This window comes from Coregonus lavaretus (genome assembly GCF_964263955.1).
Source record: "Coregonus lavaretus genome assembly, chromosome: 4".
Classification (NCBI taxonomy): Eukaryota; Metazoa; Chordata; class Actinopteri; order Salmoniformes; family Salmonidae; genus Coregonus; species Coregonus lavaretus.
In genome coordinates, this window is record NC_139991.1 from 70,242,570 (window position 1) to 70,269,176 (window position 26,607).

The following is a 26,607-nucleotide window of genomic DNA, read 5'->3' on the forward strand; positions in this document are numbered from 1 at the left end:
CCCACCACTGTCCTACACAGCTGAATGGACGTGTCTTAGCTCCACTGCTGTCCTGAAATCTGATAAAAGTATAGGAACTTAATGGAACTTACTATTGCAATACTACAGACATTCACTAGACACACTCACTAAACTCCCCAAAATAACACACACACAATCATCGCCTCCTCCCTCCCCACCCACCCAGCCATTAACATTACATTGCCATTTTAGTCATTTAGCAGACACTCTTATCCAGAGCGACTTCCAGTTAGTTTATTAATCTTAAGATACCCTAGCCAGATGTGTGTAGAGCCCTCCTGAATTGACAAACACAAGCACGCACACACACACGCACACGCGTAAACAATACCCATCCACCCCTTTATCCCCAACACACTACCCCACCATCCATCATTGAATTAGCGTGGCCTAGTCTGGGTTTCCAGCCCTCCACAGCCCAGCAGGGTGTGGCTAGGCAGGCAGAGCCACAGGCAGCGGCATGGTATACAGTACCGAGGTTTTGCCATGACGTCTGGTTTCCCTCAAACCCTTATTAACTCATAAAAGTGCACTTGCAGTGCTATTCCTGTAGGTTCACTGGGCTGGCTAAGTATATGGTGCGTCCCTGTCTGATAATGTTAATTATACTCTGTTGCAGGAACCAAAAAACTCTGATCGGAGCATGATTCACTGCTCTAAACTTTGAACTACACTCTTAGAAAAAAGGTGCTATCTAGAACGTAAAAGGGTTTTTTGTATGTCTCCATAGGAGAACCCTTTTGTAGAACCCTTTTTGGTTACAGGTAGAACCCTTTGGGGTTCCATGTAGGACCCTTTCCACAGAAGGTTCTACGTGGAACCAAAAATGGTTCTCCTATGGGGACAGACGAATAACTGTTTTTCTAAGAGTGTAGCTTGATTGAGCTTGCCTAGTACAATGGGAGCAGTGGGAGCAATGGAATAGTCCTGAAAGTGCAATCCACAGTCACCCATCTGGAACTCCAAACAGACTCGATCAAACGCTCAAAGCATTTAAAAGAAAACAAGTACTACTTCAACCCAGGTCTGCTGAGGTCAAAGTGTCTTGTTTGCTTGTGTGCATACAAACATGCATAGTTGTTGTGAAAGGGCTAGCTAAGCACACTTTCCTCATGGCGCTTTCAAGGAAAGGAGGATACAAGGAAGATTTACTGTCCTAGATGGTTTGGCTCAAGTTCAGCTCTGGCAGAGCAATGGGAGGGTCTCTCTAAGGAAGAAACAGTATAACAAATAAAGTTGCCCACGCTAAATTACTCCCAGGATGCGTCCCAAATGGCACTGTGTTCCCTATATAGTGAGCCCAATTGAAGCGCTGGTCAAAAGTAGTGCACTATAAAGGGAATAGGATGCATAACCAGTGCTTTATCCTCTAAGGAGGAGCCTACAGGAGGAGCAGTAGTGCAATGGGAGGGTCTCTCTTTTCTATTAATTATATTTATATGGTCTCTTCCCCACAGCTTCCTCAGGCATCCCAGGCCGCTGGCTGCAGCCAGCCTGACAAGAAGCAGACAGAGCGTGCGCATCATACTGTAGCCTATTGGTCTGGAAGAGATCCACACTCCTGTGGTCACACACACACACACACACACACACAGAGACACACATGCGCACACACACACACAAATTCCCATTCACTTCCTTCCGCTCCCTTCATCCTCCCCGCAACCAGACCGTTGTGGTCCACACACACACACGCATGCATGCACGCATGCACGCAGGCACACACACACCTATGTCAGGGTTCCCCAACTGGTGGCCCACAGGTGATTTGATTTGGCCCCCCAAGTTTTCTGAGCAAGAAATGTACGTTTTTTATTGTTGGACATTAAAGACTGTAAAAACTCAGCCACACAGGACCCCCACTTGATATTGATTAGTGCATATATACAGTATGTATATATATATTTTTAAATCTCATGTATCAAGTTAATATTTGAAAATGGAAGTCCTGATAATTAATGTATCATATCTGATGATCCAATATCAAATTACAGTACATCACAGTTATGTTTGAGTTAAGTGCAGTCTAGACCTACATGTGCAGTACTTTATTCCATGGGTATTTATATTTTTTCAGGCCCTATTAAGTACAGTTGGCATCACTAGTTAATTGCTTAGCCTTGCCTGCTGTTCTCTCTCTCTCTCTCTCTCTCTCTCTCTCTCTCTCTCTCTCCCTCTCTCTCTCCCTCTCTCTCTCCCTCTCTCTCTCCCTCTCTCTCTCCCTCTCTCTCCCTCTCCCTCTCCCTCTCCCTCTCCCCCTCTCCCTCCCTCCCTCCCTCCCTCCCTCCCTTCCTGACCTTGTTATTGGTCTGGAGGGATCAATGGGACAGCTACAGTAGCAACAGATGGTCTGCTCTAGTTCCACTAACACATATAGACCTAATATAGGTCAAAGATTACACTTAACATTGAATTCCAATAGTCATCGCTGACTACGCCAATTATTGACGTAAAACTGTTAAACAATGTATACAACAAAGGGATTACTTCTGCAGTGTTTGTTTATGACATTATAGATGTATGTGATAGCCTGTTGCCTGAATTTCAAATAAATTCTGCTTTGCAGAAATTGGGAAATAGACAAAAAATTATAAAACCAAGACAATTCTCCTTTTACAGACTCTAGCTACAAATTGAACAGATATCCATGGACTAGGCTAGGGTTAGGAGTTTTTCTTTACCACATGACTTGACTAGAATGACACTGACCTGGCAAAAGAGTGAATACCAGAAAAACTACTTTACTGAGTTTGATTGAATGGGAGCCATTTAGTCTAATGTCGTGTCAAAAGAATGTTTATTCTATTTGTTCCCGTTTGGGGAGGTGAAGGGGAGGGTGGCTACTCAATCCAGGGTTTGTGTTTATTATTTTACCTCAACTTTCTTAGTATGTGAAATAAAATATTATTAATCCAGAAATAATACTATATTTTGACATGGTTTGGCATGACTCCGTTTGTTTTGGCCTGGCTCAGTTTGGTTTGGCCTGGCCCAGCCTGTCTTACCGTTCTCCGGTGTAGCCTGGACTGCACAGACACTGTCCGCTGGAGGAGACACACATTCCCCCGTTGTGACACTGACACTCCTGGGAACAGTTCCTGCCGAAGCGTCCCTCCGGACACGGCTGGCCACACACTGTACCCTAAACACACACAGAACACTGAATGTGTCAGCACAATATCAATATCCCAGAGTAAATACAATACGTAGGCCATCATATCAATATCCCATAACACATATCAATACATATGATGCAAAAAGAGGATATGTACAATGTGGAGGCTGCTGAGGGGAGGACGGCTCATAAGAATGGCTGGAACGGAGCAAATGGAGTGGCATCAAACACCAGGAAACCATGTGTTTGATGTATTTGATACCATTCCACTGATTCCGCTCCAGCCATTATTATGAGCCCCCCACCCCTAATTAAGGTGCTACCAACCACCTGTGGTGTACATGGTGTCATAGCAATTGACTCCTCGCAGTACCATTATATTATGACGTAATATTACTGTAAATGTCAATATGATAACACACAGTAATGCACGTGACAATCAAACAGCCTTGATTGTGCACAATTCTTCGCCGTTTCTTGGAAAATACTGTATCAATGTTCACTATATGTACAGTACATCAACAGAGCGTTGTTTTATGTATTGATACATCGTGTGTGTGTGTGTGTGTGTGTTACCATCCATCCAGCAGGGCAGGAGCACTCTCCAGTAACGTGGTGACACACTCCTCCATTCTGGCAGGGGCATCTCTCCTCACACTGCTGCCCATGCTTCCCTGGTGGGCACAGGTCCTCACAACTATAGGACAAGAGGAGAAAACATGAAATCAATCCTTACAGACTTAAACAAATGACCGGGTCAGAAACAAAGGGACTGATTAATTCATCTGTGAGAAATTAAAATAAAAACTTCTGAAATTATGTCTTTCACAAGAACATCTCTTTCAAACCCTTGTTTGTCTTGAAGCACCATAGCCACCCTTGTCAGAAACTAGCAGTTTTGTGTACATACAGTGTAGTGTGCGTGTGTGTTCTTTTATGTTTCCGAGTGCGTGCATGTGTGCGTGTCTCTGATGACTCACAAAGCACCGGTGTATCCGGGTGAACACTTGCACTCCCCGGTCACGTGGTGGCACGCGGCTCCATTTTGGCACAGGCACTTCTGTTGGCACCCGTTGCCATAGGTGCCCGCCTCGCAGACCTCCTCGCACCGCCAGCCCCGGTACCCCGGCTGGCAGATACAGGCGCCCGTGATGGGGTTACACAGCGCACTGTTCTGACACTGGCAGCGGTTACTACAGTGGGGACCCCAGTGGTTGCTGTCACACGCTGAGAGAGAAATAAGAGAGATAATGTAAGGTTTAAACTAGGAGATACAACAAGGGCTGATTTTAGCGTTGTATTCAGTGAGTGAGTATGTTAGTTTGTCAGTATGTCTTTCAGATAAATGCTTAAAACGTCCCGTAAATATAGGATTTTTAAATCTCCAAAAGCTCCTAATGTCCAGGTCATTGAGGGATTCAAATACACTGCTCAAAAAAATAAAGGGAACACTAAAATAGCACATCCTAGATCTGAATGAATGAAATAATCTTATTAAATACTTTTTTCTTTACATAGTTGAATGTGCTGACAACAAAATCACACAAAAATGATCAATGGAAATCAAATTTATCAACCCATGGAGGTCTGGATTTGGAGTCACCCTCAAAATTAAAGTGGAAAACCACACTACAGGCTGATCCAACTTTGATGTAATGTCCTTAAAACAAGTCAAAATGAGGCTCAGTAGTGTGTGTGTCCTCCACGTGCCTGTATCCCTACAACGCCTGGGCATGCTCCTGATGAGGTGGCGGATGGTCTCCTGAGGGATCTCCTCCCAGACCTGGACTAAAGCATCCGCCTACTCCTGGACAGTCTGTGGTGCAACGTGGCGTTGGTGGATGGAGCGAGACATGATGTCCCAGATGTGCTCAATTGGATTCAGGTCTGGGGAACGGGCGGGCCAGTCCATAGCATCAATGCCTTCCTCTTGCAGGAACTGCTGACGCACTCCAGCCACATGAGGTCTAGCATTGTCTTGCATTAGGAGGAACCCAGGGCCAACCGCACCAGCATATGGTCTCACAAGGGGTCTGAGGATCTCATCTCGGTACCTAATGGCAGTCAGGCTACCTCTGGCGAGCACATGGAGGGCTGTGCGGCCCCCCAAAGAAATGCCACCCCACACCATTACTGACCCACTGCCAAACCGGTCATGCTGGAGGATGTTGCAGGCAGCAGAACGTTCTCCACGGCGTCTCCAGACTCTGTCACGTCTGTCACATGTGCTCAGTGTGAACCTGCTTTCATCTGTGAAGAGCACAGGGCGCCAGTGGCGAATTTGCCAATCTTGGTGTACTCTGGCAAATGCCAAACGTCATGCACGGTGTTGGGCTGTAAGCACAACCCCCACCTGTGGACGTCGGGCCCTCATACCACCCTCATGGAGTCTGTTTCTGACCGTTTGAGCAGACACATGCACATTTGTGGCCTGCTGGAGGTCATTTTGCAGGGCTCTGGCAGTGCTCCACCTGCTCCTCCTTGCACAAAGGCGGAGCTAGCAGTCCTGCTGCTGGGTTGTTGCCCTCCTACGGCCTCCTCCACGTCTCCTGATGTACTGGCCTGTCTCCTGGTAGCGCCTCCATGCTCTGGACACTACGCTGACAGACACAGCAAACCTTCTTGCCACAGCTCGCATTGATGTGCCATCCTGGATGAGCTGCACCCCCTGAGCCACTTGTGTGGGTTGTAGACTCCGTCTCATGCTACCACTAGAGTGAAAGCACCGCCAGCATTCAAAAGTGACCAAAACATCAGCCAGGAAGCATAGGAACTGAGAAGTGGTCTGTGGTCACCACCTGCAAAACCAGTCCTTTATTGGGGGTGTCTTGCTAATTGCCTATAATTTCCACCTGTTGTCTATTCCATTTGCACAACAGCATGTGAAATTTATTGTCAATCAGTGTTGCTTCCTAAGTGGACAGTTTGATTTCACAGAAATGTGATTGACTTGGAGTTACATTGTGTTGTTTAAGTGTTCCCTTTATTTTTTTGAGCAGTGTACACCGAAAACGAGTTGAAAATGAGTTGACTGCTAAGAGACAACATAAAACAAAGCCAGAAACCACCAGCCATCCACAACCTGTTCCTCAAGCTGATTGCATCAGTTCTTGTTTTGATTTATTACCTCACGTTGAGGTCAATCATCTCTCCTTGCCAGTTGTGCGTTACTGTGATTTATTTTAGGCACACACCTGTTTTCAGTTTTTGAGAGGCAGCTGTGTTGGAGGAGCAATCCATAACAATCCCCTCAGCTGAAGCTATTGTAAACATCTGGGCCAAATTAAAACCTGCGCTTCATTGAGGTCTCTACGTTAAGTAAGTGATCACTTGACCAAAACAAACATACTGTCCCCAAATGAGTGTTGAGGTTGATTACTTTAGGGCGCGTTTCACTATTAACCCAGCAAGTTAACCAGCTGTGGGGAGGGGGAGGGGGACGACTCCCTATCAGCCGACCACACTCAAGACCGCTCCTATTAAAAGCTGAGTAGCTGAGTGGTGTCATCTGTAGCGTGTACACGGCCCTCCTTTCATCCATTTCAACAGGGTCCTGTTCATTAGGGAGCACCATAGCGAAATGTTTTTGCAACAGAAAATGAAAATAAATGTTTCTCATTGGACAAGTCCAGGTAATGCCTCCCTGTTTCAGTCTGTTTTCTTCTGTTTGGTGCCAAATGAACATGACCCAGCTTTCTCATACCTCTCAACCGTAGGTTCTCTGCTGAACTGGAGGAAACCCACCGTGCCTCCGTAACCACATGTATATTCTAGTTGTCTTTCATCTTCTGTGAAACACATTTATATGATTCTACGTTTACGGCGGTACTTCTCTCATGGTTGGGTTAGGGTTATGGTACTGCCCTCATGGTTGGGTTAAGGTTAGGGGACTGCCCTCATGGTTGGGTTAGGGTTATGGTACTGCCCTCATGGTTGGGTTAGGGTTATGGTACTGCCCTCATGTTTGGGTTAGGGTACTGCCCTCATGGTTGGGTTAAGGTTAGGGGACTGCCCTCATGGTTGGGTTAAGATTAGGGGACTGCCCTCATGGTTGGGTTAGGGTTATGGTACTGCCCTCATGTTTGGGTTAGGGTACTGCCCTCATGGTTGGGTTAAGGTTAGGGGACTGCCCTCATGGTTGGGTTAAGATTAGGGGACTGCCCTCATGGTTGGGTTAAGGTTAGGGTTCTGATCTCATGGTTGGGTTAAGGTTAGAGTACTGCCCTCATGGTTGGGTTAGGGTACTGCCCTCATGTTGGGTTAAGGTTAGGGGACTGCCCCATGGTTGGGTTAAGGTTAGGGGACTGCCCTCATGGTTGGGTTAGGGTACTGCCCTCATGGTTGGGTTAAGGTTAGGGGACTGCCCTCATGGCTGGGTTAGGGTACTGCCCTCATGGTTGGGTTAAGGTTAGGGTACTGCCCTCATGGTTACCCTAAGGCGTCTGGCAATGACTAGGGGGAAATATGAGAGAGCAAAGGTTTACTTTCACTGGCAAACCCTTCATTAGAAATGTACTGTATATACTCAGAGCTTAGTCTCAGAGAAAGAGGCATCCCTTTAGCAATGTGGACTGACAGAGTGAGAGTTGAGAGAAGGACAATCTTAAAGACAGGCAGCAGTACTAGTAAACCAGAACAAAGACAAATTAACAGCAAGCGTTCAGTAAATCAGTAGTAATCAAGCGGTCAGTAAATCAACAGTAATCAAGCAGTCAGTAAATCAACAGTAATCAAGCAGTCAGTAAATCAGTAGTAATCAAGCGGTCAGTAAATCAACAGTAATCAAGCAGTCAGTAAATCAGTAGTAATCAAGCGGTCAGTAAATCAGTAGTAATCAAGTGGTCAGTAAATCAGTAGTAATCAAGCGGTCAGTAATCAGTAGTAATCAAGCAGTCCGTAAATCATTAGCAATCAAGCGGTCAGTAAATCAACAGTAATCAAGCAGTCAGTAAATCAACAGTAATCAAGCAGTCAGTAAATCAGTAGTAATCAAGCGGTCAGTAAATCAGTTGTAATCAAGCGGTCAGTAAATCAGTAGTAATCAAGCGGTCAGTAAATCAGTAGTAATCAAGCGGTCAGTAAATCAGTAGTAATCAAGCGGTCAGTAAATCAGTAGTAATCAAGCGGTCAGTAATCAGTAGTAATCAAGCGGTCAGTAATCAGTAGTAATCTTTCATTAAGGTCCTCGACTCCTTGACCTTAGAGGATCACTGGCTCTCGTACATTAAGTCTAGTTTTACATACATTCCAATACGCTGTATGTTATTCCATCCAAAGCAATGTTCTTGTTTTCTTACTAAAATATGCAGTAAAGTAGACAGCCAGAGAGTTGTCATTAAAATCTTTGGCACCTATGTGTAAGCCAGTTATGTAATAAAAACAAAACACCTGTGATATTACAGTGCAAAAACGATGTAAAAACTCTGTGTACAGCGGCGCGTCTAGATCCAGGTGCTGGTGCTGGTAGAAACTACTATCTGTCCAACTAGAAATCCAACTAGGTATCCAACTAGGTATCCAACTAAGTATCCAACTAAGTATCCAACTAAGTATCCAACTAGGTATCCAACTAGGTATCCAACTAGGTATCCAACTAGGCATCCAACTAAGTATCCAACTAGGTATCCAACTAGGTATCCAACTAAGTATCCAACTAGGTATCCAACTAGGTATCCAACTAGGTATCCAACTAGGTATCCAACTAGGTATCCAACTAAGTATCCAACTAGGTATCCAACTAGGTATCCAACTAGGTATCCAACTAGGCATCCAACTAGGTATCCAACTAGGTATCCAACTAGGTATCCAACTAAGTATCCAACTAGGTATCCAACTAGGTATCCAACTAAGTATCCAACTAAGCATCCAACTAAGCATCCAACTAAGCATTCAACTAGGCATCCAACTAGGTATCCAACTAAGTATCCAACTAGGTATCCAACTAAGTATCCAACTAGGTATCCAACTAGGTATCCAACTAAGTATCCAACTAGGTATCCAACTAAGTATCCAACTAGGTATCCAACTAGGTATCCAACTAGGTATCCAACTAAGTATCCAACTAGGTATCCAACTAAGTATCCAACTAGGTATCCAACTAAGTATCCAACTAGGTATCCAACTAGGTATCCAACTAAGTATCCAACTAGGCATCCAACTAGGTATCCAACTAGGTATCCAACTATGTATCCAACTAGGTATCCAACTAAGTATCCAACTAGGTATCCAACTAAGTATCCAACTAGGTATCCAACTAGGTATCCAACTAGGTATCCAACTAAGTATCCAACTAGGTATCCAACTAGGTATCCAACTAGGTATCCAACTAGGTATCCAACTAAGTATCCAACTAGGTATCCAACTAGGTATCCAACTAGGTATCCAACTAGGTATCCAACTAAGTATCCAACTAGGTATCCAACTAAGTATCCAACTAGGTATCCAACTAGGTATCCAACTAAGTATCCAACTAAGCATCCAACTAAGCATCCAACTAAGCATTCAACTAGGCATCCAACTAAGTATCCAATGAAGTATCCAACTAGGTATCCAACTAAGTATCCAACTAGGTATCCAACTAGGTATCCAACTAGGTATCCAATGAAGTATCCAACTAGGTATCCAACTAGGTATCCAACTAGGCATCCAACTAGGTATCCAACTAGTTATCCAACTAAGTATCCAACTAGGTATCCAACTAGGTATCCAACTAGGTATCCAACTAAGTATCCAACTAGGTATCCAACTAAGTATCCAACTAGGTATCCAATGAAGTATCCAACTAGGTATCCAACTAGTTATCCAACTAAGTATCCAACTAGGTATCCAACTAGGTATCCAACTAGGTATCCAACTAAGTATCCAACTAGGTATCCAACTAAGTATCCAACTAGGTATCCAATGAAGTATCCAACTAGGTATCCAACTAGGTATCCAACTAAGTATCCAACTAAGTATCCAACTAGGTATCCAACTAGGTATCCAACTAGGTATCCAACTAGGTATCCAACTAGGTATCCAACTAGGTATCCAATGAAGTATCCAACTAGGTATCCAACTAGGTATCCAACTAGGTATCCAATGAAGTATCCAACTAGGTATCCAACTAAGTATCCAACTAGGCATCCAACTAGGTATCCAACTAGGCATCCAACTAGGTATCCAACTAGGTATCCAACTAGGTATCCAACTAGGTATCCAATGAAGTATCCAACTAGTTATCCAACTAAGTATCCAACTAGGTATCAAACTAAGTATCCAACTAGGTATCCAACTAGGTATCCAACTAAGTATCCAACTAAGCATCCAACTAAGCATCCAACTAAGTATCCAACTAGGCATCCAACTAAGTATCCAACTAGGTATCCAACTAAGTATCCAACTAGGTATCCAACTAGGTATCCAACTAGGTATCCAACTAAGTATCCAACTAAGCATCCAACTAAGCATCCAACTAAGTATCCAACTAGGTATCCAACTAAGTATCCAACTAGGTATCCAACTAAGTATCCAACTAGGTATCCAACTAAGTATCCAACTAGGTATCCAACTAAGTATCCAACTAAGCATCCAACTAAGCATCCAACTATGTATCCAATGAAGTATCCAACTAGGTATCCAACTAAGTATCCAACTAGGTATCCAACTAAGTATCCAACTAGGTATCCAACTAGGTATCCAACTAAGTATCCAACTAAGTATCCAACTAAGTATCCAACTAGGTATCCAACTAGGTATCCAACTAGGTATCCAACTAGGTATCCAACTAAGTATCCAACTAGGTATCCAACTAGGTATCCAACTAAGTATCCAACTAGGTATCCAACTAGGTATCCAACTAAGTATCCAACTAAGTATCCAACTAGGTATCCAACTAGGTATCCAACTAAGTATCCAACTAAGTATCCAACTAAGTATCCAACTAGGTATCCAACTAGGTATCCAACTAGGTATCCAACTAGGTATCCAACTAAGTATCCAACTAAGTATCCAACTAAGTATCCAACTAGGTATCCAACTAGGTATCCAACTAGGTATCCAACTAGGTATCCAACTAAGTATCCAACTAGGTATCCAACTAGGTATCCAACTAGGTATCCAACTAAGTATCCAACTAAGTATCCAACTAGGTATCCAACTAGGTATCCAACTAAGTATCCAACTAAGTATCCAACTAAGTATCCAACTAGGTATCCAACTAGGTATCCAACTAGGTATCCAACTAGGTATCCAACTAAGTATCCAACTAAGTATCCAACTAAGTATCCAACTAGGTATCCAACTAGGTATCCAACTAGGTATCCAACTAGGTATCCAACTAAGTATCCAACTAGGTATCCAACTAGGTATCCAACTAAGTATCCAACTAAGTATCCAACTAGGTATCCAACTAGGTATCCAACTAGGTATCCAACTAGGTATCCAACTAGGTATCCAACTAGGTATCCAACTAAGCATCCAACTAAGCATCCAACTAGGCATCCAACTAGGTATCCAACTAGGTATCCAACTAAGTATCCAACTAGGTATCCAACTAGGTATCCAACTAGGTATCCAACTAGGTATCCAACTAGGTATCCAACTAGGTATCCAACTAGGTATCCAACTAGGTATCCAACTAGGTATCCAACTAGGCATCCAACTAGGTATCCAACTAGGTATCCAACTAAGTATCCAACTAAGCATCCAACTATGTATCCAATGAAGTATCCAACTAGGTATCCAACTAAGTATCCAACTAGGTATCCAACTAAGTATCCAACTAGGTATCCAACTAAGCATCCAACTAAGCATCCAACTAAGCATCCAACTATGTATCCAATGAAGTATCCAACTAGGTATCCAACTAAGTATCCAACTAGGTATCCAACTAGGTATCCAACTATGTATCCAACTAAGCATCCAACTAAGTATCCAACTAGGTATCCAACTAGGTATCCAACTATGTATCCAACTAAGCATCCAACTAAGTATCCAACTAGGTATCCAACTAAGTATCCAACTAAGTATCCAACTAGGTATCCAACTAAGTATCCAACTAGGTATCCAACTAAGCATCCAACTAAGTATCCAACTAGGTATCCAACTAGGTATCCAACTATGTATCCAACTAAGCATCCAACTAAGTATCCAACTAGGTATCCAACTAAGTATCCAACTAAGTATCCAACTAAGTATCCAACTAAGTATCCAACTAGGTATCCAACTAGGTATCCAACTAGGTATCCAACTAGGCATCCAACTAGGTATCCAACTAGATATCCAACTAAGTATCCAACTAGGTATCCAACTAGGTATCCAACTAGGTATCCAACTAGATATCCAACTAAGTATCCAACTAGGTATCCAACTAGGTATCCAACTAGATATCCAACTAAGTATCCAACTAGGTATCCAACTAGGTATCCAACTAAGTATCCAACTAAGCATCCAACTAAGCATCCAACTAGGTATCCAACTAAGCATCCAACTAAGTATCCAACTAGGTATCCAACTAGGTATCCAACTAGGCATCCAACTAGGTATCCAACTAAGCATCCAACTAGGTATCCAACTAGGTATCCAACTAAGTATCCAACTAGGTATCCAACTAGGTATCCAACTAGGTATCCAACTAGATATCCAACTAAGTATCCAACTAAGCATCCAACTAAGTATCCAACTAGGTATCCAACTAGGTATCCAACTAGGTATCCAACTAGATATCCAACTAAGTATCCAACTAGGTATCCAACTAGGTATCCAACTAGGTATCCAACTAGATATCCAACTAAGTATCCAACTAGGTATCCAACTAGGTATCCAACTAGGTATCCAACTAGGTATCCAACTAGATATCCAACTAAGTATCCAACTAGGTATCCAACTAGGTATCCAACTAGGTATCCAACTAAGTATCCAACTAGGCATCCAACTAGTTATCCAACTAAGCATCCAACTAAGTATCCAACTAAGTATCCAACTAGGTATCCAACTAGATATCCAACTAAGTATCCAACTAAGCATCCAACTAAGTATCCAACTAGGTATCCAACTAGGTATCCAACTAGGTATCCAACTAGATATCCAACTAAGTATCCAACTAGGTATCCAACTAGGTATCCAACTAAGTATCCAACTAGGTATCCAACTAGGTATCCAACTAAGTATCCAACTAAGCATCCAACTAAGCATCCAACTAAGCATTCAACTAGGCATCCAACTAGGTATCCAACTAAGTATCCAACTAGGTATCCAACTAGGTATCCAACTAGGTATCCAACTAGATATCCAACTAAGTATCCAACTAGATATCCAACTAAGTATCCAACTAGGTATCCAACTAGGTATCCAACTAGATATCCAACTAAGTATCCAACTAGGTATCCAACTAGGTATCCAACTAAGTATCCAACTAGGTATCCAACTAAGTATCCAACTAGGTATCCAACTAGGTATCCAACTAGGTATCCAACTAGATATCCAACTAAGTATCCAACTAGATATCCAACTAAGTATCCAACTAGGTATCCAACTAGGTATCCAACTAGATATCCAACTAAGTATCCAACTAGGTATCCAACTAGGTATCCAACTAAGCATCCAACTAGGTATCCAACTAGGTATCCAACTAAGTATCCAACTAGGTATCCAACTAGGTATCCAACTAGGTATCCAACTAGATATCCAACTAAGTATCCAACTAGATATCCAACTAAGTATCCAACTAGGTATCCAACTAGGTATCCAACTAAGTATCCAACTAGGTATCCAACTAGGTATCCAACTAAGTATCCAACTAAGCATCCAACTAAGCATCCAACTAAGTATCCAACTAGGTATCCAACTAGGTATCCAACTAGGTATCCAACTAGGTATCCAACTAGGTATCCAACTAAGTATCCAACTAGGTATCCAACTAGGTATCCAACTAAGTATCCAACTAGGTATCCAACTAGGTATCCAACTAAGTATCCAACTAGGTATCCAACTAGGTATCCAACTAAGTATCCAACTAGGTATCCAACTAAGTATCCAACTAAGTATCCAACTAGGTATCCAACTAGGTATCCAACTAAGTATCCAACTAAGCATCCAACTAAGCATCCAACTAGGTATCCAACTAAGCATCCAACTAAGTATCCAACTAAGCATCCAACTAGGTATCCAACTAGGTATCCAACTAAGTATCCAACTAAGCATCCAACTAAGCATCCAACTATGTATCCAATGAAGTATCCAACTAGGTATCCAACTAAGTATCCAACTAGGTATCCAACTAAGTATCCAACTAGGTATCCAACTAAGCATCCAACTAAGCATCCAACTAAGCATCCAACTATGTATCCAACTAGGTATCCAACTAGGTATCCAACTAGGCATCCAACTAAGTATCCAACTAGGTATCCAACTAGGTATCCAACTAGGTATCCAACTAGGCATCCAACTAGGTATCCAACTAGGCATCCAACTAAGTATCCAACTAAGCATCCAACTAAGCATCCAACTAAGTATCCAACTAGGTATCCAACTAAGTATCCAACTAGGTATCCAACTAGGTATCCAACTAAGCATCCAACTAGGCATCCAACTAAGTATCCAACTAAGCATCCAACTAAGCATCCAACTAAGCATCCAACTAAGTATCCAACTAGGTATCCAACTAAGTATCCAACTAGGTATCCAACTAGGTATCCAACTAAGTATCCAACTAGGTATCCAACTAAGTATCCAACTAAGTATCCAACTAGGTATCCAACTAGGTATCCAACTAAGTATCCAACTAAGCATCCAACTAAGCATCCAACTAGGTATCCAACTAAGCATCCAACTAAGTATCCAACTAAGCATCCAACTAGGTATCCAACTAGGTATCCAACTAAGTATCCAACTAAGCATCCAACTAAGCATCCAACTATGTATCCAATGAAGTATCCAACTAGGTATCCAACTAAGTATCCAACTAGGTATCCAACTAAGTATCCAACTAGGTATCCAACTAAGCATCCAACTAAGCATCCAACTAAGCATCCAACTATGTATCCAACTAGGTATCCAACTAGGTATCCAACTAGGCATCCAACTAAGTATCCAACTAGGTATCCAACTAGGTATCCAACTAGGTATCCAACTAGGCATCCAACTAGGTATCCAACTAGGCATCCAACTAAGTATCCAACTAAGCATCCAACTAAGCATCCAACTAAGCATCCAACTATGTATCCAATGAAGTATCCAACTAGGTATCCAACTAAGTATCCAACTAGGTATCCAACTAAGTATCCAACTAGGTATCCAACTAAGCATCCAACTAAGCATCCAACTATGTATCCAATGAAGTATCCAACTAAGTATCCAACTAGGTATCCAACTAAGTATACAACTAGGTATCCAACTAAGCATCCAACTAAGCATCCAACTATGTATCCAATGAAGTATCCAACTAGGTATCCAACTAAGTATCCAACTAGGTATCCAACTAGGTATCCAACTAAGTATCCAACTAGGTATCCAACTAGGTATCCAACTAGGTATCCAACTAGATATCCAACTAGGTATCCAACTAAGCATCCAACTAAGCATCCAACTAAGCATCCAACTATGTATCCAATGAAGTATCCAACTAGGTATCCAACTAAGTATCCAACTAGGTATCCAACTAGGTATCCAACTATGTATCCAACTAAGTATCCAACTAGGTATCCAACTAGGTATCCAACTAAGTATCCAACTAAGCATCCAACTAAGCATCCAACTAAGCATTCAACTAGGCATCCAACTAGGTATCCAATGAAGTATCCAACTAGGTATCCAATGAAGTATCCAACTAGGTATCCAACTAAGTATCCAACTAGGCATCCAACTAGTTATCCAATTAAGTATCCAACTAAGCATCCAACTAAGCATCCAACTAAGCATTCAACTAGGCATCCAACTAGGTATCCAATGAAGTATCCAACTAAGTATCCAACTAGGTATCCAACTAAGTATCCAACTAGGTATCCAACTAAGTATCCAACTAGGCATCCAACTAGTTATCCAACTAAGTATCCAACTAGGTATCCAACTAAGTATCCAACTAGGTATCCAACTAGGTATCCAACTAAGTATCCAACTAGGTATCCAACTAGGTATCCAACTAGGTATCCAACTAGGTATCCAACTAGGTATCCAACTAAGTATCCAACTAGGTATCCAACTAAGTATCCAACTAGGTATCCAACTAGGTATCCAACTAAGTATCCAACTAAGTATCCAACTAGGTATCCAACTAAGTATCCAACTAAGTATCCAACTAGATATCCAACTAGGTATCCAACTAGGTATCCAACTAGGTATCCAACTAGGTATCCAACTAAGTATCCAACTAAGTATCCAACTAGGTATCCAACTAAGTATCCAACTAGGTATCCAACTAGGTATCCAACTAAGTATCCAATTAAGCATCCAACTAAGCATCCAACTAGGTATCAAATGAAGTATCCAACTAGGTATCCAACTAAGTATCCAACTAAGTATCCAACTAGGTATCCAACTAAGTATTCAACTAAGTATCCAAAACAAAAGTAAAGAACAGCACACTAATGAAAACAGACGACTGACCTTCTCTCATTCTATATGATTTATTTCATTGTAAGGTGCATAAACGAACAACACATGTACAGGTTATTGCCAAAATAATGGAAACACTCAAATAAATTAAGGATACAAAGTATATTGAAAGCAGGTGCTTCCACACAGGTGTGGTTCCTGAGTTAATTAAGCAATTAATTAACATTCCATCATGCTTAGGGTCAAGTATAAAAATGCTGGGCAGACCATTATTTTGGCTACCATGGCTATGCCCCCATAGGATGACAATGCCTCCATCCGCAGGGCACGAGTGGTCACTGAATGGTTTGATGAGCATGAAAACGATGTAAACCATATGCCATGTCTCAGTCACCAGAGCTCAACCCAATTGAACACTGGAGATTCTGGAGCGGCGCCTGAGACAGCACTTTCCACCACCATCAACAAAACATCAAATGATGGAATTTCTCGTGATAGAATGATGTCGCATCCCTCCAATAGAGTTCCAGACACTTGTAGACTCTCTGCCAAGGTGCATTGAAGCTGTTCTGGCTCGTGGTGGCCAAATGCCCTATTAAGACACTTTATGTTGGTGTTTCCTTTATTTTGGCAGTTGCCTGTAGCTTCATCAGGTTAATTTCGACACGTGTTTTGGATATCTCCCACTGGGCACACACTGGTTGAATCAACGTTGTTTCCATGTCATTTCAATGAAATGACGTGGAACTAATGTGGAATAGACGTTGAATTCACGTCTGTGCCCAGTGGGCTGTAACAATAAGCTTACTTAGCAGCTATAAAGAATCAGAAATAATCAACTACATCAAAATGTATATAAGGCCATCGTCATTGTAGTCGTTACAGTACAAGTCCCACTCCCAGATTGAACCAAAAAGAACCCTGCTGCTTCTTGACGTCTTTACCCACGATGTCAGAAACTAGAGTATGGTTGAAGTGTGTCTGCCAACCAGGCACATAAACAGTGGAGACCTTCCCTTTCCCATGTGTAGTGTGGTATTAGATGGAGGCCGACCTCACCGGCCACATGAGTTATGGCTGCCCTGATTAAAGCATGAAGAGGTCTGATGAGAGGACACGAGTGTAAGCCTCACGCCTTAAAACGGGCCGTAAAATGTACTGTGTTTGGGTGAGTGACGACGTCGTTGATTGGGTGTGTGTGGAGGTTGAAGGGTGTGTGTGGAGGTTGAAGGGTGTGTGTGTGTGTGTGTGTGTGTGTGTGTGTGTGTGTGTGTGTGATGGTGTCATCAATGGGTGTGTTGTGCTCACACGCCTCCCCCCTTTTCATCAGGAAAGTCCCCATAGTCATAGTACGACCATAGAATTAGAATGCATTCATTATAGTATGACCCAGAAATGTGTATGAGTCGGCGAAACCTATTCAATCAGCTCTTCTTCACAGTTATTTTCGCCCGCCCTATACTTCCTCCACAGCTTGGGTTACGTTACACAGTTACACAGTTACACAAGTTACTGACCCTTTAAAACCAACCAGCTGTTTATCTCAAGCTATTTCCAGAGGAGTAAAAAACACTTGCTCCTCGTGAATCAAGATCTCTTAACATCGGATTTTTCACAAATACCTTTTCTCCACTTTATAGGAAGTATGCACTTTCAAAGTCAAACAAGCCTGCGACAGCTATCGGACCTAAAATGCGTCACCGACTGAAATTCAGCTTATGTGTCTATAATATCATTGTAGGAGTTCTGGGTCTTCTGTAGATGATCCTTTACCACCTGTAATTGCCGGAGATGATGGAAAATGTCCTATCCAGAGTTCCAGACACACATCTGGCCAAACATTGAGTGGTCTGACAGTAATAGTAATTCATACACCATAATGAGTCAACTGGAGACCAGTCATATCGCTCAACAGTGACTATAAGGTTAGCTTGATACCGGACATGATTGAAAACTGCTCAAGGTTGAAGTTACAATTCAATTCAGATCTAGAATCCTGCTCTATCCTACCCTTTACCCAAAAAAGGAAAAAAATACACACTGCCCTGAAATCACTGGGATAGTTCACCCAAATTGCAAAATTACTTACTTTACCAAGCCACTGCCACCAACCACTAACTTTTAAGCATTTTATAACCAAAACCAATGGAAGTCAATGTATCATATATTACTATGGTTTAAATTTCACGCCCATTTCATGCAACCTCATCCTTCACTGTGGAGAGACAGGAAGAGTATCGTTTGACACTGAGCCAAGCAGAGCCAAACAGCATGACCCTTATGTGGCGATGGACATGCCCCAACCAAGAACTATGCTGTACCTCAACCACGGTTTCTCTCTGACACAGCTAAAACCAGGAAACCAGGAGTCTGTTTGGCTCAACCGCTTAACGGTTCCTGCATTAGCCTCTTTCCTTTCTGGCCTGCTGGTGAAAAGTGTACTGCTTAGCTGCAGGCTAAGGTGCTGTGTTTTACACAGTATCACACAGTGTGGGCAGTGGGTGCGGAGAGAGAGAGGGATGGAAGGAGAGAAAGAGAGAGAGAGAGACAGAGAGAGGGAGGGAGAGATATTAAGAAAGAAAAGAGAGTGAGAGCAAGGGAGAGAGAAACAGAGAGAAAAACAGCAAGGGAAAAAGAGCAAAAGAATGAAAGACCAAAAGAGAAAGAGAAAGCCCATTGTGTCCACAAACCTCCTCTCGCATTTACTGTGGGACTCTGGTACCTTTGTGCAACCTGAGCTAGATAGAAAGGGTTAGGGTTCAACCTGAGCTAGATTGAAAGGGTTAGGGTTCAACCTGAGCTAGATAGAAAGGGTTAAGGTTCAACCTGAGCTAGATAAAAAGGGTTAGGGTTCAACCTGATCTAGATAGAAAGGGTTAGGGTTCAACCTGATCTAGATAGAACGGGTTCAACCTGAGCTAGATAGAAAGGGTTATGGTTCAACCTGATCTAGATAGAAAGGGTTAGGGTTCAACCTGAGCAAGATAGAAAGGGTTAGGGTTCAACTTGATCTAGATAGAAAGGGTTAGGGTTAAACCTGAGCTAGATAGAAAGGGTTAGGGGGTTCAACCTGATCTAGATAGAAAGGGTTAGGGTTCAACCCGAGCTAGATAAAAAGGGTTAGGGGGTTCAACCTGAGCTAGATAGAAAGGATTAGGGGGTTCAACCTGATCTAGATAGAAATGGTTAAGGTTCAACCTGAGCTAGATAAAAAAAGGGTTAGGGGGTTCAACCTGATCTAGATAGAAAGGTTTAGGGGGTTCAACCTGAGCTAGATAGAAAGGGTTAGGGGGTTCAATCTGAGCTAGATAGAAAGGGTTAGGGGGTTCAACCTGATCTAGATAGAAAGGGTTCAACCTCAGCTAGATAGAAAGGGTTAGGGTTCAACCTGATCTAGATAGAAAGGGTTAGGGTTCAACCTGAGCAAGATAGAAAGGGTTAGGGTTCAACCTGATCTAGATAGAAAGGGTTAGGTGGTTCAACCTGAGCTAGATAGAAAGGGTTAGGGGGTTCAACCTCATCTAGATAGAAAGGGTTAGGGTTCAACCTGAGCTAGATAGAAAGGGTTAGGGTTCAACCTGATCTAGATAGAAAGGGTTAGGGGGTTCAACCTGATCTAGATATAAAGGGTTAGGGTTCAACCTGATCTAGATATAAAGGTTTAGGGGGTTAAACTTGAGCTAGATAGAAAGGGTTAGGGTTAAACCTGATCTAGATAGAAAGGGTTAGGGTTCAACCTGAGCTAGATAGAAAGGGTTAGGGTTCAACCTGAGCTAGATAGAAAGGGTTAGGGTTCAACCTGATCTAGATAGAAAGGGTTAGGGGGTTCAACCTGAGCTAGATAGAACGGGTTAGAGTTCAACCTGATCTAGATAGAAATGGTTAGGGGGTTCAACCTGAGCTAGATAGAAAGGGTTAGGGGGTTCAACCTCATCTAGATAGAAAGGGTTCAACCTGACCTAGATAGAAAGAGTTAGGGTTCAACCTGACCTAGATAGAAAGGGCCCACTAGAAGACCTGGAGGGCTCCTCATTGTCGTGCCTTGGGACAAACTGTTCCCTTGTGTTCAAGACACATCACATCTGACCCACAGACGAGAGACACACTAAGCATTGGGGGGGGGGGGGGGGGGGGGGGGTGTTGGTCATGAGGTTGTTTGTACCAGAGATTGGGTCAAGATGTCCTGTTATTGACATATATTATTTTCATTACAGGATTACAACAGTTAATTGCTTAGAAAACACAAGCAATCAGTGATTGGCAATACATACAGACCATCTGCAATGCACAAAATCTAGGCCAGGGTTATTTCCATTCAATGGATGTAACTCCTAATGCAGGAACTCCTATAATCAACCTCTTTACTTTACTCATCTTTACTATTCTTTATTAGTCACTATATTTATCCTATGGAAATCAGTCTAAATGATCCTGTTAAAAACAAACTCAAGTTTACAACCCAATCTAAAAATAATCCAGGGAGCTTCTAAGAGACAGAGAGCACTCCTCTTGAAAAAGTGTCAGTTACAGAGAAAAAAAAAACATTGGCCAGTAATTTGACCTGCCAGTTGATGAGAGTTGGCCCAGACCCTGCCCCAGACCAAGACTGAGGGAAGAAGGGACAGAAGAAGGGAGGGAGAGAAAGAGAGAGAGTAGGAATGAGAGTGATAGTGAGTGATGAATGGAAAAATGGAGAGAAAGAGGGAGATAGAAAGCCAGAGAAAAAGAGAGAGAGGGATGGAGGGAGTGTTTTTCCATGCCTCTAAGATCGCCCACTCTACCATGCAGAGCCCTGCACAGTGCGTCAGCCCACAAGGCTCATGGGAACAGTCATTTACTTCACAGGGATACAGAGGAATCCCAGCTAAGAGACGACATCTGTACGATTCCTCAACATTTCCATAGTACTGTGCGTGTTAAAGAGGATATATTGTGTTTTCTCTCTCCTTCCCCCTTTCGCTCTCCTTCCCCCTTTCGCTCTCCTTCCCCCTCTCTCTCTCCTTCTCCCTTTCTCTCTCCTTCCCCCTCTCTATCTCCTTCCCCCTCTCTCTCTCCTTCCCCCTTTCTCTCTCCTTCTCCCTTTCTCTCTCCTTCTCCCTTTCTCTCTCCTCCCCCTCTCTCTCTCCTTCCCCCTCTCTCTCTCCTTCCACCTTTCTCTCTCCTTCCCCCTTCTCTCTCCTTCCCCCTCTCTCTCTCCTTCCCCCTTTCTCTCTCCTTCCCCCTCTCTCTCTCCTTCTCCCTTTCTCTCTCCTTCTCCCTTTCTCTCTCCTTCCCCCTCTCTCGCTCCTTCCCCCTCTCTCTCTCCTTCCCCCTTTCTCTCTCCTTCCCCCTTCTCTCTCCTTCCCCCTCTCTCTCCTTCCCCCTTTCTCTCTCCTTCCCCCTTTATCTCTCCTTCCCCCTCTCTCTCTCCTTCCCCCTCTCTCTCTCCTTCCCCCTTTCTCTCTTTTTTTCCCTGTTTCTCTCTCCTTCCCTCTCTCTTTCCCCTACCGTCTCTCTCTCTTAAACACTCACCCTCTCTCTCCCTCTGACCCCTCTCTCACTCTGTGTGTGTGTGTGTTTGTGTATGTGTGTGTGTGTTTGTTTCCAAGGATTCGACCATGACAATTAACTTCCGTGGGATACTCCAGTGAGATACTCAAGCTGGACAGCTCAGAAATGGCATTGGCAAGGCATTTGAAGTTATTTGTCTCCCTCGGCTTGGGTACAGTCTGGGTACATGGCTGGATACATGGCCTAGGGCTGGTACTATGTTTATCTCATTATATACACTGTGTACAAAACTTTAGGAACACCTGCTCTTTCCATGACATAGACTGACCAGGACTGACCAGGTGAATCCAGGTGAAGGCTATGATCCCTTACTGATGTCACTTGTTAAATCCACTTCAATCAGTGTAGATGAAGGTGAGGAGACAGGTTAAAGAAGGATTTTAAGCTTTGAGATTGAAGTGGATTGTGTATATGTGCCATTCAGAGGGTGAATGGGCAAGACAAAATATTTAAGTGCCCTTGAACAGGATATGGTAGTAGGTGCCAGGCGCAAAATTAGGAAGGTGTTCCTAATGTTTTGTACACTCACTGTATATCATATGTGAACTGTTGGAGTTGTATGGTAAACACACCTCCTACTAGGATGCTCCAACGTTACAGTCTCCGCCAACACTGCTACAGTAGCCATTAAACATCCCACTGGGCACAGACGTCATTTCAACGTCTAGTTTTGATTTACATTTGGTTGAGGTGTCAACTAACGTGAATTCAACGTGAAATTAACAAAACAAAAAAATCTCCATGTAATTGAATTTAGGTTAAAAGTGGTGTGAAAAGAAGACCAAATTCCCTTACATTGATTACTTTTTGCAAATCGAATTAGTTTTCCACGTTGATTCAACGTCATCACATAGACTTTTTTTGTTGAAATGACATGGAAACAACGTTGATTCAACCAGTTTTTTCCCACTGGGATACCACTGTGAAACTTCTTTCCTTCAAATTTAGTATCCAAACTCTAAGCCACTCAAGCCAAGTTCAATACAGAAAATATAGAAATGTATAAACTGGGTAGTTCAAGCCCTGAATGCTGATTGGCTGACAACCATGGTATATCAGACCGTATACCACAGTTATGCCAAAACATGTATTTTTACATTGGTAACCAGTTTATAACAGCAATAAGGCACCTCGGGGGTTTGTGGTATCTGGCCAATATACCACAGCTAAGGGCTGTATCCAGGCACTTCTCTTTGCATCGTGCATAAGAACAGTCCTTAGCCGTGGTATATTGGCCATATACCACACCCCCTCAGGCCTTAATGCTTAAATATATTCATTCATTGCTATAAAGTAATAACTTAAAACCACACCTGTTAAGTCAAGCATAAATCAAGTATGAAAGTATAAGAGGAGACCGACAGCTATTGTACATTCCCTATTGTAGGCTTACCATTTCCCAAATGAAGTACGGTTCAATGTAAAGGGAGCCACAGTAGGCTACGGTGCATCCCAAATGGCACCCTATTCCCTATACAGAGCACTACTTTTGACCAGGGCCCATAGGGCTCTGGTCAAAAGTAGTGAACTAGGAAATAGGGTGCCATTTGGGACACAACCTCCATCTCCATGTAAAAGCCAACCCACATAAACCTAACACCTGACACTTTGTTTCCAGATTAATGGCTTCAGCTGTGTGTGTCTGATTGTTCGTCACTGTGTAATAGCCCAGACGGCCCTAGATGATCCTAATGTAGCATATAATCCACACCAGCCAACCAGGCTCCTCCGAGCTAACTAACTAACCCTCTCCTGTCTCGTAAACAAAAGCCTGACAAAAGCCATTGTGCGGATATGGAATTTCAGTGCAAGGTATTAATAAGGTATTAATACCTTTTATATTCCAAGAAACAGGGAGGTTTCTGTGAATTGTGGGGTCTTGGAATTGAAAGGGGATCTTCGAAAACAGCTGGGTATTAGTGCTTCATTTAAAGGTTAGAGCGGCCATTTTGAGATAAGTCGTCGGAGTGGCGTTGAGCTCTAGGTAGTGACGCTAAATAGTGGTTAGCATCGCTTCATTTTGTGAGGGGGTCATTGAGTTAAGGAATGGTTTTTTTGAAAGGTTGCATGTTAAAACCAGTGAATAGACAAGAGTCAAGTCAAGAGTCAACAGTCCCTCCTGAGTATCTTGGGTTGTTGGGTTGTTGTTGTCATGTGCCTACTGTGAAATCACAAGAGCTAGACCCTCGGGTTATTTCCTACATTACCATCATTAAAATGTCTCTCTTTCATTCTTCCCGCACTTCCTTTTTAATCTAAGAAAGAGATTTAGGCTACTCCCTTTTCCTCTCATCCTTGAACCCCACAGCAAAACAATCCTCAGACATATTGTTGGGGTCCGTTGATCCGTAAACTAGAGTCAACAATAAGGCAACAATAAGTCTGGCTTTTAAGGCTCATGAGGAAATGAAAAGTCATATTACTTAGGGGGATATTGAATAGGCTACCCCCACACCCCCCACCCCCCAGACTGGCTCAAGGGGCCCCCCAAAACAGAGACTGAATGCAGCTAAGACCTGGTTTTAAAAAGGAAATGGATATTCATTCTCAACACGACTGGTTGGCTTAGCCTTAGACCGTTCCACTCAATGAGTTGACTCTGATCTCTAAGCAGTAAGACGGATATGTGGGTAGATTACACCACAATGATAGTATATTGCTTTAATTATTTTATTGCTTTAATTATTTATCGTATAAAGTGACTTATATGTGTATATTCACTTACATTTAATGTATATGTAAATATTTATATTTTCCCACAAGATATATCTCCTGATATTCCAAATAGAGATGTTCTTGTGTTCTCACAGTCAACAAATAAATGAAAACATTCCTCATTAGTCTCTCCCATGTCCACTGTACAAACAAAACAAGCTGACTCATAGGATGGTTTGGGTGACAACAGACTATCAGCTAATCAGATGCTGCAATGTTAACAAACACACACCAGGGGTGGGCCTGAGGGGCTATCCTGAGATAGACTCTTATTGATCGTGAATCAAGCAGTCAATACAGATTAGTTACAGCAATCATAGGGTCTCGTGTGGCGCCCCCAGGTGCAGACCAACGGCCAGTAGGACCCCTCACTGTGGCTGTGTAATACTCACGTAATGATTTCATTCTCATACTGTCAAAATAATTCCAAATCCTAAGAAAACATAACATTAAAAATAGTATTCCCGCATGGCTCAGTTGGTAGAGCATGGTGCTTGCAATGCCAGGATCATGGATTTGATTCCCATGGGGCACCAGTACAGAAAAAAAGTATGAAAATATATGTACTCACTACTGTAAGTCGCTCTGCATAAGTTAAATGTAAATAAAGGCCAAGTGTAAAAATGTAGTTCCCTCTGCAATAGCCTAGCAGTAACAATACAATTTTCCTTTTCATCCAACAGGGCAACTTTGGACAAATTCTGTGCACTTTGATCCTATTAGGTAAGGCACAAGTGGTTTTGAGAGATATCGCGCTATAAGCCTACCTATGGTCATATTACATTTACATTTACGTCATTTAGCAGACGCTCTTATCCAGAGTGACTTACAAATTGGTGCATTCACCTTATAGCCAGTGGGAAAACCACTTTTTTTTTTTTTTTTTTTTTGGGGGGGGGGGGGGGGGGGGGGGGGGTAGCCAGTCCATTTAGCCAGTCAGATCCCAGACTACTGATATTAGGATCTAGTTCCCCACCACCAGACAGATTAGTCAGGCCTGTTCAGGTCCTCAGGGGGGTCCCAGGCTCCAGACACAACAATAAAGGCCCAGACTCCAGACACAACAATAAGCCCCTTTATTAAACGATGGACACTGGAGACAGCGGGGGAGCATGGCTTGAGCCCCTCACCTAATATAATCACAGACACACACATGTGCGGAGACTCATGCACGCACAGTCGCATACCCACACGCACATACGCACTTACACACGCCCACGCATTACGCACAGAGACACAGACACACACAGGGCTCGCAGACTCCCTACACCTGTTTCAATAGAGACTGAAAGAAGAGATCTTTTATCTGATAACATCACTTATCCCCCTACACAATTTGCGCTACATTAATTACAGATCAAGAAAACAAGTCTCAAAACCCAAACATTTCATAATCTAAACTTTATCCCAAAGTCCTCAGATGACAACCTAAAATAAGCTGTATTTCTAAGGAGTTATGTGTTGCTGATTGCATGTTATGACTCCAGTGGGCAGTCATGTTGGCCGTCTTGAAAGAGAAGGCGGTGAGTGGAAGTTCTGCCCTGCCGTTTGGCTAACAAAGAGAAAGGCCTTGAAGTGCGAGGCCTTTCAGACAGAGCACATAGAAGAGGACCTGGCAATTTCACAACTCACAGGTGAGTGTCCCAAATGGCACCCTTTTCACTATGCAGTGCACT

The 26,607-nt window shown here is 42.8% G+C and overlaps 1 protein-coding gene across 1 annotated transcript in view; it reads right to left on the reverse strand.

The window, feature by feature from the left end:
• The window catches only part of megf10 (multiple EGF-like-domains 10), a gene marked incomplete at both ends in the record, with an annotated part of 74,176 nt that overhangs the window by 32,066 nt on the left and 15,503 nt on the right, over positions 1-26,607 (reverse strand). The window contains 3 exons of the mRNA XM_084158866.1: positions 3,027-3,163; positions 3,713-3,833; positions 4,117-4,400. Coding sequence (XP_084014992.1) covers positions 3,027-3,163; positions 3,713-3,833; positions 4,117-4,400 — 542 coding nt within the window. The remainder of the gene's footprint in view (positions 1-3,026; positions 3,164-3,712; positions 3,834-4,116; positions 4,401-26,607) is intronic.